Source organism: Phyllostomus hastatus, unplaced genomic scaffold (genome assembly GCF_019186645.2).
Source record: "Phyllostomus hastatus isolate PE091 unplaced genomic scaffold, TTU_PhHast_1.1 phas_contig_16, whole genome shotgun sequence".
Lineage (NCBI taxonomy): Eukaryota > Metazoa > Chordata > Mammalia > Chiroptera > Phyllostomidae > Phyllostomus > Phyllostomus hastatus.
Window position 1 is genome coordinate 3,702,309 of NW_025333643.1, and position 15,581 is coordinate 3,717,889.

General features: G+C 46.8%; 1 protein-coding gene across 4 annotated transcripts in view; it reads left to right on the forward strand.

Moving 5' to 3' along the window:
* VGLL4 (vestigial like family member 4) overlaps positions 1-15,581 on the forward strand; it is a 151,430-nt gene that overhangs the window by 118,446 nt on the left and 17,403 nt on the right. Inside the window, exon 1 of one of the 4 annotated variants that reach the window (XM_045832089.1) lies at positions 8,437-8,566. The exons of the other annotated variants lie outside the window; for them this stretch is intronic. Within the exon in view, the coding sequence (XP_045688045.1) occupies positions 8,553-8,566 (14 nt within the window). The 5' untranslated portion in view covers positions 8,437-8,552. Of the gene's footprint in view, positions 1-8,436; positions 8,567-15,581 lie in introns of those variants that run through there. 4 annotated transcript variants of the gene reach the window in all.

A 15,581-nucleotide genomic window follows, 5' to 3' on the forward strand; every position in this document is an offset into this window, starting at 1 on the left:
TTTTATACATAGCTAGAGGATTAATCTTGATGTTGTTTTATGACCACACAGGCCTCTTCTTACTGCAGTACAAAGCCAGTCTGTCCTGAAAGGCTGCAGCGTGCTGTCACTTCAGTGGGTTTGATTGAGGACCAGAAAGGGGAATGCTAAGAAATGTGCCTGTGTGCGAGTGTTGGTGGTTCTTTTATTTTCCTCTAGGATGTTGCTTGTAAATCAGTCATTTGCCTGTGCTACATGCAGTTGGAACAGAGTGAGGTAGTTTACAAGCCCCATGTTCTGTGTCTAGTGTTGTTTTTATTTAATAAATGCCAGTACTTGATCTCCATTTTCTTTGGTGAATCAATCAATTTCTCTCTCTCTCTCTCTCTCTCTCTCTCACACACACACACACACACACACACACACACACACATTCATTCTCTCTCCTTCATTTTGAAATTTCTTCACAGATTGCCTCTACAGTATAATTAGAGAACTTAATGTTGCAGTAATAATGTTCTGGGTCTGGCAGTAGCTAGAAACCTTGCCAAACAAGGGATCCAAATTCTGTATCCAAGCTTTCATAGCCCCAGCAGAGGCAAAATGTGCTACAGAACAGAAGAAAACAAAATTTGCTACCATACTGTCCTCTAACTTACCTTACCTACTGCCTTCCCTTCCTTGAAGAGACCTGAGAAGTACAACTAACGGATCCACATAGAAATCAGCTCCAGAAAATGGGTCAAGGCCAAGTTAGTTGAGGTCACTTTACAAGCAGGTTGGAAACCTCTTTGCTTCCCTAAATTCGCTTCTGTCCTGGAGCCCATCAAAGAATGACTGTGGAGTTTTCTAATGCATTAGGAGTGGTTTCCTTGGTTACACACCACCACTGAAGTGACACCCCCACCCGGCCACTTTGGGGATTCAAAGCACCACTACCCATAGATTGTGTCAGAACACTCTTGCCTCAAGGTGTTTGAAGGAGAAAGAATGTTCTCTGGACAAAGGTTGGGAAGGACTTAACCTGATCTTCTGGGTTTGGTCATGTGCGTTAGCACATTTCAGACTTTGGGGAAGTCTGATGTACAGAAACATTGGTCAGTCAAGCATCTCTCAAATTTAAGTGGCTGTGGAATCTTTTATTCCTTTATCATGAGACCTAATAGAACTATTCCAGGGAGCACACTTCCCTGCCAGAATGAATGTTTTATTTGGTTTCAAAATCCTGTTTAAACATTCATACTGACAAAGCTTGGTGCTGCACAGCTTAACTACTGTAATGAAATTATTGAATAATTTCTTTAAAATACCTTTTTTTAAAAAATTCATTTTAAAACACATTGTATTTATTTTTAGAGAGGGAAAGGTGGGAGAGCGAGAGAGAGAGACATCAATGTGCGGTTGCTGGGGGTCATGGCCTGCAACCCAGGCATGTACCCTGACTGGGAATTGAACCTGCGACACTTTGGTTCGCAGCCCGAGCTCAGTCCACTGAGCTATGCCAGCCAGGGCACAATTACTGAATAATTTCTTGATTTGGGATTGCTGAGTGACATCTTTTATGCCTGGGGCTTTTAGGGAAATTCACCAAGTCTAGAGAAGCTGAAGAAGCTGGAGGTCTCTGTCATCCCTTGACCTGGTGTCCTCATCTTCCATCTCTACGTCTTCCTTCCTCGTTGTGTCTAGAGAGCAGATTATCTCCTCTTCCATCTCTACTCTCCAGTCCAGCGCTGTGATCCTTACCAATAGTTTTAATGGAACTTCCCTCCCTTATTCACTTGTGTCCTGCTAATCACTTGATCCGGAGGAAATCTGCAATTCCTTGTCCTGCTTGACCTCTTCTTCCATGTAAGTCTCTTCTCTCTTGGGTTCCATGGACCCTGACTGGTTTTCTTTGGATCCCTTCCCACTTTGTGTCCACTCTACTCAGAATCATCCAAAGGCACATCATTATCACCGTTCTCCAGAGCTGTACAGGCCCTCCCAGTGAAGTTGACGTTGCCAACTCATGGCTCGAATGACCACAGTAGGTGGATGATCCCCAGTCTTGATGTCCAGCCGGCAGCTAACCTTCACATTTGTAGAGCTGTCTGCCTTGAGGTCCAGTGAAGCAGTGGACCTCAAGTTCAGTGCTGCTTCACTGGAATTGATTTTAGTCCCTCCTTCCTTCTTCTAGCACTTTCCAAAGTCTGTCCCCCACCTTTATGATGGGACAGCTATCTTTCCACTTGCCTACAAGTTGCCTCGTTCCTTCTTCTTTTTCATCTCCCACATCTGATCCATTGCCACGCCCTCTGGATCTGTCTGCTAAGTATTTTCCACATAGGACCTGGCCTAGGCCATAGTTTGGATCCCCATTACTACAGCAGAACCCCCCATACTGATTTTGATACTTTAGTGTTGGGAGAAGTTTTCTGAAGTTTTCTGAACTCTCTGCTTGGAATTCTTCCATGGCTCCCAGTCAGCTCCAGGAAACATTGGACAGATGTGTCTCCAGGAGCATCTGCCCCTCAGTGAGCTCCGCCTTGCTGATGTAAGCCCATGCGCCTGCCCTTCTGTCCTCCTACACGTTCCTTGCCTCCTTCTTTTGGCAAATGGTGATTCCTTCTGCTTTGAGATGAACACTTTGTATAAAATGATGGCACTTTGGTGTAATCGTGTGCCCATCTGTCTGACACCTTCCCAGGCTGCATCGTTCCTCCTGGCCATGGACTGAGTCTTACTCATGTCTGTCCCACTAACACCCAGACCAGTGCCCAATGTCTTCTAGGTGCTAAATAAATGCTTGAATGAAAAATGAGTCACAATGAGAACACTGATGAAGCACTCTAACTTTTGGGAAAGATTATAAGAATTCCTTTCAAATAAATATGTAATAAACCCTGAGTGGCACCACGTCTTGTACTTCCAACTTTTCCTTGTAGCCTTGATGTTTAGTTCAGGGAACATGCTAGAACCACCATGACCTCCACTGCCTTCCCCACCCCAGCTCCCTGTAGACAGAACAGTGCAGATCCCTGGTACCTGGGCAAGTACACGGTTTGCAGTGAGTCACTAGCCCAGCTGAGATGCTTATTTTGGATCAAGTGATCCTGTCCCAATGTTGACTCTGAGTAATAAGCCTTCAGAATTTTTTTTATATGAATGAAATGGTTTTTTTCCACTTCTGTTCATATTTCTTCTTTTGCATGTTGCTCTGATCTCAGTGTGAACACAGGTAAGGTTTATGAAAATCAGAAATTCAGTTCAGTTGGGTGTTCATCACAGGCCAGAGAGATGGCTAGACATTGCTTCTGGGTGGAAATCCACCTGCAGAATAGATCTCTTCATACTAGAAAAGCAGACGGATCTCTGCCCAAGTGTTAACTACTCTGGTGTTTTTCAAATCTCCCTAAAAAGTTCTCAAAGCCAAAGTGTTTTTCAACTATTTTCCAGTAGAGCCATTGCATTTACTTCATTTGTGTGGGATAGCTTCGGGCTGGCCTCGCTGACTGCCCTCATTCCCGTGTGTTGGTGATGACACTGCATCATTTTGTGTTAGGCTGTTAGCTTTAGAGCAAGTTAAACATTAAAGTGTGATTAAAACTCACACATCCTCAGCCCTGGCTGGTGTAGCTCAGTGGATTGAGTGCGGGTTGGGAACCAAAGTGTCCCAGGTTCGATTCCCAGCCAGGGTACATTCCTGGGTTGCAGGCCATAACCCCCAGCAACCGCACATTGATGTTTCTCTCTCTCTCTCTCTCTCTCCCCCCCTTCCCTCCCTAAAAATAAGTAAAATCTTAAAAATAAAAATAAAGTACTTAAAAAAAAAAAAAAAACCTCAGACATCCTCTAGGGGCCGTGCACCTTGGGAATGGACCTGTGGGGAAGAGGGGCTGATGGCTGGGAAACCTCAGTCAGCAGGTGTTTCTTGTGAGCCTGTTTGGAGGACATGGCAGATTTCGTTGGCCGGCCGTGGCTCTGGCTCCTTTTGGATTTATCTAAAATTCAACCTCTTCAGGATGAACTTCAAGGACTTTGGTGATCTGTCACAAACTCCCTTCCGCAGTATTATTTCTTGGTAGATGGTCTCCTTGGACTATCAATCATCTAAAGACTCCTTACTTATGGTTAAATTTTAAAATAATTTACTTAAATTTCTGCTACTACATGCTTTTTAGCAAGCTGCACAGAGTATGAGAAGCAACTGTCACAATTCAAGGTGGATTATCCAACCTGCTCCCTGACTTCCGTTTTGAGGCTGATGTTTGAAACGCAGCATTGTGTCTGGTGGCAACTTACAGGTGTGGCACACCCCTCTCTGTCACACAGGTTCCTCCTCACATCCTGGGTCTGCGCTTTTGAAGACTCTTCAAGGGCTCCCAGCATCCCACGTTGCCTGTGCTTTAAGTAGATCATTCTAAACATTCTGTCCAAATTTGGTGATGCTCTGACCCGACTTCCTTCTCTCCCTCCACTGCCCTCCCTACTTTTTATTTTGGGAAAATGTTCAGACCTACAGAAACATTGAACTGGTATAATGAGTACCCACATATCCTGTACTGGACTTGCCTGTTAATATCCTGCCGTATTTGCTTTCTTCCTTTCATGTGTGTTGTAGACAATGATGTGATCTAATGTGCTATGTATTCATATTCATAATGCCCTTTATAGGTGCTTTCTCTTAAATTCAGGATTCAGTTACAAATCCCACATTGCTGTGGGTTGTCTTGTTAGAGATCGTCAATCTAGAATAGTTATTCCTGTTCTGCGGGGGTGGGCGGTGGTGATGTTGCTCTGGAGAGTCAGCCCCTGGTGAGGTCTCCCTCTGCAAAACCCTTGGGACCAATGGTGTGGAGAGTGTCTATCAACCCCAGGAGGGACGACGTTGTATATGACAGATGAATGAATGAACTGTTCAGGGTATGTGTGTGGTTATTGCGTGGCAGGAAGTGTGAGTTCAGAAACGGGAACTGGGGAGAGGGCGTGCTGGCAAGGGAGGCAGAGGCCTTGGGAGACCAGGATGGCTGAGGTCTGGGGAACCGATTCTAATCTTCATTCCTGCTCTGAGATGACCTAAGTCACCGTGCCTTACATTTTTATTACTGCTCTGAAGGCTCATTTCTAGTTCTAGTCCACAGTTCTAAGTTTTACTTTTAAAAAAATGCAGTGCTTTCATTTACTCATGGCGGAGTGGAACTGTTCCTTTCCCCCCAAAATCTACAAACCCCCAGTAAAACCCTAGTAGATTGTACTCTTGTAAAATCCCTAGTTTTTTACTTAGAATTCATTCATTTGAGGCTCAGGTGAAGAAGTCCCACTGTGAAAACTGGTGGTGTGTGTGGGGGAGGGGCATGGTTTTTAATTTTTAGCAGCACATAGTATATCTAATAAAAACAATCCCAGAATTTTTAAGACTTGATGTTAGTGACTCCTTAAGGGCTCTATGATTGGAGATAGGCATGCAGTTGACCCTGAAATGACATGCATGGGTTTGGACCCACTTACGGGCCCACTTATGCACAGATTCTTTTCCAATAAATATATCAGGTCATTTTATAGAGATTTGTGACAATTTGGAAAAACAGATGCAATACACAGGCTAGAAATATTGAAAAAGTTAAGTATGCCATGAATGTATAAGCTATATTGTACATATTTCCTCTTCCTTAGGATTTTCTTAATATTTTCTTTACTCTAGCTTACTTTATTATAAGAATACAGTATACAGTATATAATGCATATAACATACAAAATGTGTTATTAGCGTTGATGTTATCAGTAAGGCTTCCAGTCAACAGTAGGCTATTAGTAAAGTTTTTGTGGGAGTTAAAAGTTTTACAGGATTTTCTACTCTGGGAGGGGGTGGTCAGTGAACCTAACCCTATGTTATTCAAGGGTCAGCTGTATATGTAGGACCCAGAAAGGTGATGTTGGTTCTTGTGGTCACTGAGTGGTAACAGTTGGCAGCCGTGTGAGCATCCTGCCTGGGTGCTGGCAGGCGCTGGAGCAGGCGCTGGAGCAGGCGCTGGAGCCAGGCCCCTTGTGTTTCACAGGAGCATGGGGCTCTTCCTGCCGCCTGTTGCTGACGTCCTCGGGGCCGCCTCCTTTTGTTCCTTTTCAAGGATTGGTTCAGCTCTTCATTTCCAAGAAATGTAGCACAGTATCCTTCCAGTAAATTTCCCCCTTTTCCTCATAAGCTAGCCAGCCTTGTTTTATGTTGCTTGTAACCAAAAGAACTTGTTAAGGAATACATATGTTCGGGTTGTTTAGTGTTTCCCTGTCATTTGTAGGACTTCTACGGTTATCATGCATTTTCATCCTTGTTCGTATCTCATTTCCCCACTTTCTTAAGAAGTGAAGTTTCTGGGTCAAGGCACGCATTTCTGCTTTCCCTGGCGCATGCTGCCAATTTGGTATCTAGTGGGTTTACTGGCTTACATCCCCACCAGCACCTGTCAGCACGTGCCTGTGCCCTGCCTCGCTGGGCATCTGATCTTTGCAGGGTTCGTAGGGCATCATTGTGTCATGACCTACCTTTTTCCATGCTAGTAGGGAACTTGAATGATCTTTTCACAGGCTTATTGGCCATTTGGATTTCTTTTGTGACCGATAATGTCTTTTTTAAAAAGAAAATGAGGGTGTTCATCTTCTTTCTATTGATGTTAACACTCTTCATATTAAGGATCTTTTGTCAGATGTGTTAGGAACATAGCCAGTTTCCTAATTTGCCATTTGCTTTTCAACTTTACTATGTTTTTGAAATACAGATTTAAAAAAATTTGGAAGTGGCTAAATCATTAAATCTTTATGGTAAAGGCGTAAGTGGTCTGGAAGGGACTGAAATGTTTTGGCTGGTACCTTGTTCCACGTGTCTACGATGTGTGTTGATAGGAGGATGATTGTACGGGCTTAATTCAGGTTAGCTGTGGAATGAGGAGAATGCATTGTTTGTATCAGCATTGGTTCATTTATCAACATTTGCCAAGTGCCTCCTTGGTTGGTGGCACTGGGGGATGTGGGTGTGTGCGGGGAGTCTGCTCTGGTTAGGGGAAGGAACAGCTGTGCCTGAGGAAGTGTCAGGGGCCGTGGTGTGTGGATGGGCGGGCGGGCGGGCGGGCGGAGCGCAGGTTGCCCTGGCCCTCAGAAGGCTGTGGCCAAAGTTCTGTGAGAACAGAGGCGCTGCCATCTCCACGAAGAAACTGGATTGCTGCTTCTACCCCCCCTCCCCGTCCCCCCTCTCCCACTCAGGGCCATCGTCCCCCACTGTCCCCCGGCAGAGCACTGAGGGAGTGGTCAGAGAGATTTTGGTATTTGTTTTAGTAGTCTCTTGTTGGGTACCATAAGCAGGCTCTGAAATCAAGTTTAAATTCTGTTTTTATTTTACCGTTTTACCAGATGTTTCCTGTGGTTTGACAGATGTACCACTTACTCGAAAGTTACACTCCTGAGATTTTGAATGTTATGGACACTGTTGCTATTGACCAGGATTCTGTCAGGGCAGGATTTGGACGACAATTTTTGCATCATTTTTGGGTTGAAAATGTGTTTTTCCCCAGAGCAGAAATGTGTGTCTTTTTCTAAAAGCAGAAGATAGTCTGCTTTTATCTTCTCTGTTACAGTTCCAATCTCTGGTTTATAAAGACTGTGACTGGTTGATCAGTTCAGTAAACACCGCTGTGCCTCAGTGGACAGTTACTTTCCAAAAGCAGCTGGACTTAAGTACACGCAGGTTTTGTTTGAAAAACTCACACGGGACGAAAAGAACTCAGGTAGCAGGCAGGTGGAACTGTAAATTGGACTGAGCATCTAACTGATGGTCTGCTGCTGTGGGCTCGTCGACGCTGGGAATGGTTAAGAAAGCTGCAGACGGCATTTTTTTGCACCCACCTACAGCCCCCCGGAACAAACCAAGGGTTGCTGTGGGGCCTCGCCTCCCCCATGCCTGCAGTCAGCACTTTTCTGCAGCCCGAGAGTCCAAACAGAAAAGAGCCTCTCGTACAGGACTCTGCCTGTGGGAGGAAAGCAGAAGGAAGTTGCTTCCTACAAAACACTAGTGTGACTCGTTGTAGCTGCAGCTGAGGAAAAATGGGGATTTTTGACATTCCTTCTCCGAGGGGCCAGCTGCAAGGGTGCCGTGGAGTTGCACGCATCGTTCTGTCAGAGCCAGCTCCTGTGTCCAGCCACCTTCCTCTCCTGCATTTCTTTAGCCTTATTTTGGAGTTTTATAAAAGGCTTATGTTATGGAATATGGAGAAACAAAGAAAGAGGAAATCACATACTATAATTCTGACAGCAGACCTCTTTTCTCATAAAATGAAACTGTGTAATGATGCATGTAACATTTTGGCAAGACACCCTCTGTAAATAAACCCTCCCAGGAATTGCTAACCTATCCCAGGACCCACAGGAAACTTTTTCTGCAGCGTGGGGGCAGGCAGGTCCCTTACCTTGCAAGTCTCCTTTCGGCCGGGGACTTTTATTCTGACAGGCACCCCGCCTATCCAGTTTTGTGCCTGGGACTGCTTGCCAAGTTTGTGAGGCCCAAGGCTTTCTTGTGGGAGGACGCTGGGCTGTCTTCATGCTCTTTGGCAATGATTAAAGTGAGGTTAGTACCAAAAACCCTTTCATTTTATCCCCTTATCCTTGCTTTTTCAAACCAGATGGCAACCCTGTATTTTCAGCTGTAATTAATTTAAACTGTGAGGCAGCAAGTGCTGGGAGAGGTACAGTTGATTTTGCTCAGAAGGGACAGCAGTGATTTTTCCCTCTCATCCCTCACCCCTCACTGAACGGCACCTTGTCCCAATCAGGTCCATGCCATGTACAGTTTCTTCTGAGAGGGGGCTGCAGGGAGAGAGAGGGCTGCTGGTGGGGCTGCAGCGCTGGCTGCAGATCACACATGTGAGCTGGGAGGGCTCATGCACACGGGTAATTGTTTCCTTAATGGGTTGGAAGTGCCCAGGTTTCAGGTGGTGGCTGACATGTTGCCAGGCTGGGCTGTCATGTGACCCCCTCTGGACAATGGTGCATAGTTTTGAGGGGCTGCAGATTTGGGGAGGACAGGGTGCTTTGCCTTCCCACTGAGCTTAGCTGCCAGGATTGCCTCCAAAAGAGGGTATGTTTTAGGTTTAACATTTATTCTTAAAGAAAATTACAAGGGAAATAAAAGCTCTTGGCCACAGTTGAAGTCTGGAGGTTTTGACCTCAGCTATGTGACCACTTCCCTCCATGGAAATTTTACTTGAGTCCCTCCTCTGTGAGTTGTTTCAGCACACAGGCCACTAGACATCCTGAGATCCTTCACGTTTAATAGGAACTGAATGCTTTTGTTTGATCTCATGGTAACTTGTAAAGTGGCTCCACAGAGTAGTCACTCCTCCCACCCTTCTCGCCCCTCCTTGCTCTGAAATGAAGCTGAGGTTCAGATGGAGAGAGCCCGTGTCTCGGTGCCCTCACCTGCCTGCACAGGTAGGTGTGACGGGTGTTTGTTCCATCACGTGAGACACACATTTTCCGGGCAGTATGGGGGAGTTACACATTGAAGATCTGTTAACAATAATATATGTGCAAAGCACTTTGTAAAACTGTACACTAATGTCACACAAATGGTAGTTATTACTGCGTATTATTAACATTAGCCATCCTCGGATGACTTGAAGTAATTTTTAAAGGCCCGTGGTGAGAAATGAAAACCGCAAATATGTAGCTTGTGAGTCCCCACAGTGCTCGCTGCTGATTGCAGCGCCGCTGACCATGTGCCTGTGTTTGCTGGACTCAGTGAGCTGGGTGACGGGTGTTCTCTGTTTAACTTGCATGTCAAATGTTTACATTGCTCACGAGCGTTTCTCTCAGGAACCACTTGGACTGTGTTTACTAAGACTTGTTGTGGGTGAGGCCCATCCTTTTGTGGAAACCTTTTATTTTTCCCCAGTAGAGAGGGACAAACATGTAGTGAAAATGCATCCTGTAGTTCCAGCCTGCTTTATGACCAGCGACTTGTCAAAACTCATAAGGACTGAAAATTAAATGTAGAACTACCATATGATCCAGGAAGTCCATTTGTGGGCATAAACCCCAAAGAATTAAAAGCAGGGGTTTGAAGAGAGATTTTACGCCCATGCCCACAGCAGCATTATTCACAAAAGCCAAAGGGTGGCGGCAACGCAGATGTCCATCACTGCATCTGGATAAACAAATTGTGGGCTGTACGTACAGTGGAATATTATGCAGCCTCTACAAAGGGACACAGTTCTGACATAGGCAACAGCATGGATGAACCTTGAGGACATTATGCCGAGTGAAATGTGTAGTCACAGAAGGACAAATAGGAATATGGTTGCACTTCGTGAGGAGTCAAGTTCATAGAGACAGAGAGTAGAATGGTGGTCGCCAGGGGCTGGGTCAGGGGGAGTGGGGAGCTGCTGTTCAGCAGGCTCAGAGTGTCAGTTTGGGGAAATAAAGAGTTCTGGAGATGATGATGGTGGTGGTAGTTGCACAACAGTGTGAATATATTTAATGCCGCTGAACTGTGCACTTGAAAATAAAATGGGGAATTTTATATGTATTTTAGTACCAAAAAATAAATTAAAATACCTTTTAAGGACTAATGATTAACTTCATGTAGTTCAACTGAATGAACAACAGCGAGTCTGTTGTCCACAAGCATGGAAAGCAGGGCTGAGCCCGTGTCCTCCCTGCTCAGCGTGGTGAGTGATGCCCGGGAGGAAGCCAGCAGTGCGGAGGGCAGGCGGCGGGGTTCAGCCCCGAGGGTGTGGTGTTTGGTGCCTAATAATAGGGAGTCGCAGTGTGATGACTTCTGTGGTGCAGATTTCAGTGTAAAGGGGGTTAGGATTCATCATTACCATTTGGTTTTGGAAGTCCCAGCTCATGAAAAGGAAAGTTTATATCCTTTAGGGTGCTAGGGGTGGTAGTCATGGATTTTCTGAAGGCGTTTTTTAGAGCCATCAACTCAAGAGTTTGGGGGGAGATGCCATTTCATTGTTGGATGGAATCATCAGGTTCCTTTTCTCCCTCATTTTCAGGGCTCTAGGTTTTGGATTGAATATCATTTTAATAGCCAGGGCACTCCTTCAGTGTTGGAGGTGGTACAGTGGAGCTAAGCAAACAGCACAGGAAAAGTCAGTTCTGAATTCTGTGTCCAGTTTGAGAATAATTGTAAAGAAATAGAATGTATGAATCAGAGAAAAATGAAGTAAGCCATCAGTGTTGTTTTATTTATGGATTTTTTGGGGGGTCCCTTAGGAATTTTGCATTAACAGTAGATTGGTAATTTGTCTATCAGTTGTCAATGTGTTAGAAGCCTTTTGAAGCACCTGAGGGTCCTTGCAATACATTTTAAATAGTTTAGATCAGTTCTTATCATGTGATCTAAGTAAAATAGCTTCGCCAGCCTTTTCCTCTAGTTTTTAGAAAGGTAAGTTCAGCCTGACATCACCTGGATGCTCAGAAAGAATTAGTGGGCTGCCCAGTTTGCTCTCAGAGGGAAGGTCCTTTAATAATAATTTTATAATGAATAATTATAGTAATTAGTAATTTAATATTAACAGTGGTGACTATTTTCAAGAATATTTGGGTATCTTTTATTAGATGACTATTTAATCACTGTATATACTCAATATTTACACTCACAAACTTTTTAGTATAGTAATAATTTAATTCAGTAATTTAATTTTGTCTGCCAATTTTCTGATTCCAGTCAGGATAGGTGGGTAATTTTAGAAGGAAAACTGGCTTTCTAATTTTTGTTCAGTGTTGAAAAAATGTGCTGAATTCGGGGCGATCCCCTAATATCAACAAGTCCACAAAAAGATTTGGAACTGGTTACCCACATGGTCAGGGCTGGACACCTGAGGAGGCTGCTTGCTCGCCCTCAGGCCTCAGATAGTGACCCTGGAGAGTGTGTCTGCGGGGGAACCTGCAGGGGAGGAGGGGATTGCAGTAAACCAAGGGGCACAGGAAGGACATTTGATAGTTTGTCTCTGATGTGCATGCACGTGTGATGCAGACTGTACAGTAACTTAGTCATACCTCTAGCCAACGTGGGGTCACAGATACAGCTGAATTAAAAGAAAAAAAAAACCAAGTAGGCAGGTTTTTAGGTGGCCATGCCTACTGCGTGGCAGGCCTGCGGAGTAACTGTTGCATTCCGAAAGTGGGGTTCTGGTTGGCTACCATCTGATTTTCAAATGTTCCGTTCTGTTCACTTCGGTGCTTACTAAGTAGACCTTATGCCCTGCTTTTTGGTTCAGAAATAAGCTTCTAAGAGTTGAATGGAATTACCTTCTCTTGTGCACTCTGTTCTTTAGATTATATCTGGAGCATTACATCTAGTTCTGGGCACCACGCTGGAAGGTGAATGTTAATTTGGAGACCATGTGGGGGTTGGAGATAGGACAGGGGTCTAGTATTAGTGTCATTTGGAGGGATTCTTGTTTGGTGGAGAGAGTTCTGGGCATGGCAGGGCTGACATAGAAGTGGCTGTCTAGTAATTGGGAAAAGAAATAGATTTCATTGGACTTTTCCAAAGGGCCGACCTTTAACCCAAGAATCCTACTGGAAAGCAGATTTCATTCATTAGGGGGAAGAGCCTTTTATGGAAGCTTTCCAGTGGGTGAGCGGGTTGCCTGCAGAGGCGGTGAGGGCCCACGTGCGGCAGCCCCTCATCCCTCCTGCACTCACAGCCACCTCCCCGGAAGCTCTTTGCTTGCAAGTAGGACAAGCATCCAACCTTGACGGCTTTATAATAATTTTCCAGCAGTTTGCTGCAAAATGTGGAGTAAAAGCTAACAACGAGCCTTCAAAAGAATTTGAATGGAGTTATGAAAGCTGGTTGGGAACCAGACCGGAAGAATGAGAGTGGAAATGGTGACTGGAGGACTTTTCAGACCATTACTTCCTGGAGGGTTTGCAAGGGCCGCAGTCGCTTCTCTGGTCACCCCTGAGCCTGGTGCTGCTTTGCTGTTGGTCGGTTCATGCATAAACTAGTTCGTGTGTGCCAGGCACTGTGGTAGACCCTGACTTACGGAAGCTTCTGGGCAACGCACTGTGCACAGAGTTTCTTTCCCTAGTTTGCTTCACTCCAGGCCTGTCTAGGAGGAGCTGGTCTTCTGAGTCTCAGGTTCAGGGATGGTTAAGAAAGAGAATGATTCCATTTTGTGCCTTCCTGAGCATCTTGTTCCACACTCTGCTTTCCTAGCACAAGGAAGCCGTTGCCAATGGACCTTAGACTCAGACTGAGGGTTTGGGAGGGTGGGGGTGGGGTACAGCCGGAAGAACTGAGCTTCTGGTCACCCCCAGCAAAGCTGTCCATGTAAAAGCCCCTCTGGGCAGACTCACTGGGCACATCCCTTTCCTTCCATCCTTTCTCTAGCCCTCACCCCGACTTTCTCAAGTGGTGCTTAAAGGATAGCCAGGCGGAGCGTCACCATGTTGGTCCGTCTGCGGCAGTGCAGAGAAGTAGGTAAACTCTGCTGGACTGTTGCCCGCCTCAGACACTGCAGCTGGGCCACATAATGTTTTCCATCCCATCTCTGCTGCAAGGACTCTGTTAAGTGCCAAAAAATATGATGGTTGTATTTTTCACATCATTCAATGAGAGAATTTTTTATGTCATTCATTGAGAGAATACATAATGACAGAAATGACTACAAATTTAGTAGCAGTGGGAATTGTAAATTAATTTCTATTTTGTGAGTCTCAGCAACATCTCCACTCATGCGAAAACTCTGAGTGGACACACACGGGACATGTGGTCCGTTCAGTCTGTGGCGCGTCCTTGGGGCCCAGCCCAGGTGGAGACCCGCCCGCCACTTTGTGGCCACAGCCGCCAACATGGGGGCAGACGGGGTGCTTTACCAATCGTGTTCTCGGGGCCAGCCTCTTCTCTCAAAGTTTAGTTTTTCCTCTTGTCTCAGCTAACGATAGAACGCACGTGCAGACAGTTGTAGTCAGAGAAAACTGATACCTTATTTACACAGAGCTGAGCGGTTCAGAATTCGAGTCTCCCAGCAATGTGTAAGGGTTCTGCTCTGCTACTGACCTTGCGGGCGAGTCTGCTTCTCCGCAGGCAGCAGGCCTAGGAAGCCCTCACTTTCCCAAGCGAATGAAACCTCTGGATGCTGGAGTCAGAGATAGGGAAAGCTGGTGCGGGAGGCCCTGCCCTCTCAGAGCCTGCGTACTCACTTCATGCATCATTCTAGCACACCCGGTTGCCTGGCTTTTCGGCCCACCGTGAGGAGAAGGGAAAGATAAGGGCACTCGCAGTGGCAGGCACACTCACTCCAGGAGGGGCCCTGTGTCAGCCAGGAGAGGAAGCCGGTCACGTGAAGAGCTGACCCAAGGACACGAGCGGCCAGGCAGCCTGAGGGAACTCGGCACGGAGCACACGGGCCTGTCCTGGAGGCCTCCTGCCTCTCGTCTGAAAAGAATGTTTATCATAAAGACCCTGAGTCACCAAGACGGGAAAGAATAAATTGTAGGATGTTTCAGACAAGTTGCTGACTAAAATAGGTTTAAAGTGTTTTATCTCTGAGGCTCACATTTGGGCAGTTTTACCTAAGTGACCACCCCGTGACTCTGTATGCTCTGTAGGGTTTCCTGGGGGCCCCTGGGTGCCTCGTGCAGATGAGCGTAGTCACTGTGCCCGAGGGGAAGGGAGGCCCTGCTTCCCCTGGGGCCCCTGCCAACCTCGTGGAGAAAGGAGGGCAGGAGTGGCCAGAGCACCGAGAGCACCTCAGACGGACAGACGCCCCTCAGGGCCCACTGCTGCCTGAGGGGCCCAAGGGAGGTGGGAGGGGACCCGAGGGCTGCAGGAACATGGGCACCTGGGTGGTGCTGATTCAGTGCTGCTCACTCCTGAGGGTTCAACTGGAAATCCTTGACTCAGTGACAGAGAAGAGTCCAAGTCAGTTCTGCCTCCTCTTACACTGCCCAGCATTGTTGGCTTGCCCTGTGGCACCACAGACACATGTTATTTCTGAAACCCTCACAGGCAGTTTCTGCAGAAGAGGATGGGCTGGCCTGTTGGAGTCCCCACCCCACCACGTACCAGCCGTGGGACTCGGGGCTGAGCATTCTGGCTCTCAGCTCCGCTTCCCTCCACACACCCTGGGGGCGGTGGCGGGCACCCCCAGGGCCGGCACAGCACTGAGTGAGGGGTGGGCACTGCGCACAGTTGGCCTGTGGTCTCGGGCAGCTTGTCGTCGACAGGCCCATCGATGCAGGAGCGATAGAAAGTTCTGCCGGTTCATCCCTTCATTCATCCGTCCCAAATGCCCCTGAGCCAAAAGGTTTTGGATGGTAACTTGGCCGACAAGCTGCTTTCCTCTTGTATGTGGGGGTGTGGGGGGGGTCCTTTCCTGGCTTCTGAACTGCACTTGGAGGAGAAGCCGGGGGGCAGCTGGCTCCCCCCCCCCCCTTTCTCACTGGCAGGCCCGGCCCCAGGCACACACTGGCCTCGACTCCTGGTGCCATCTCTCGGTGCCTAGGAGACGTGCCCCGGGAGTCCAGGCATGCGTGACAGGGATACCCGAGGGCCCGTGGATCTTGGGGACCTCTTTGAAAATGTCCAGAGGAAGTGCTAACATTTTTTTAGTTGGAGG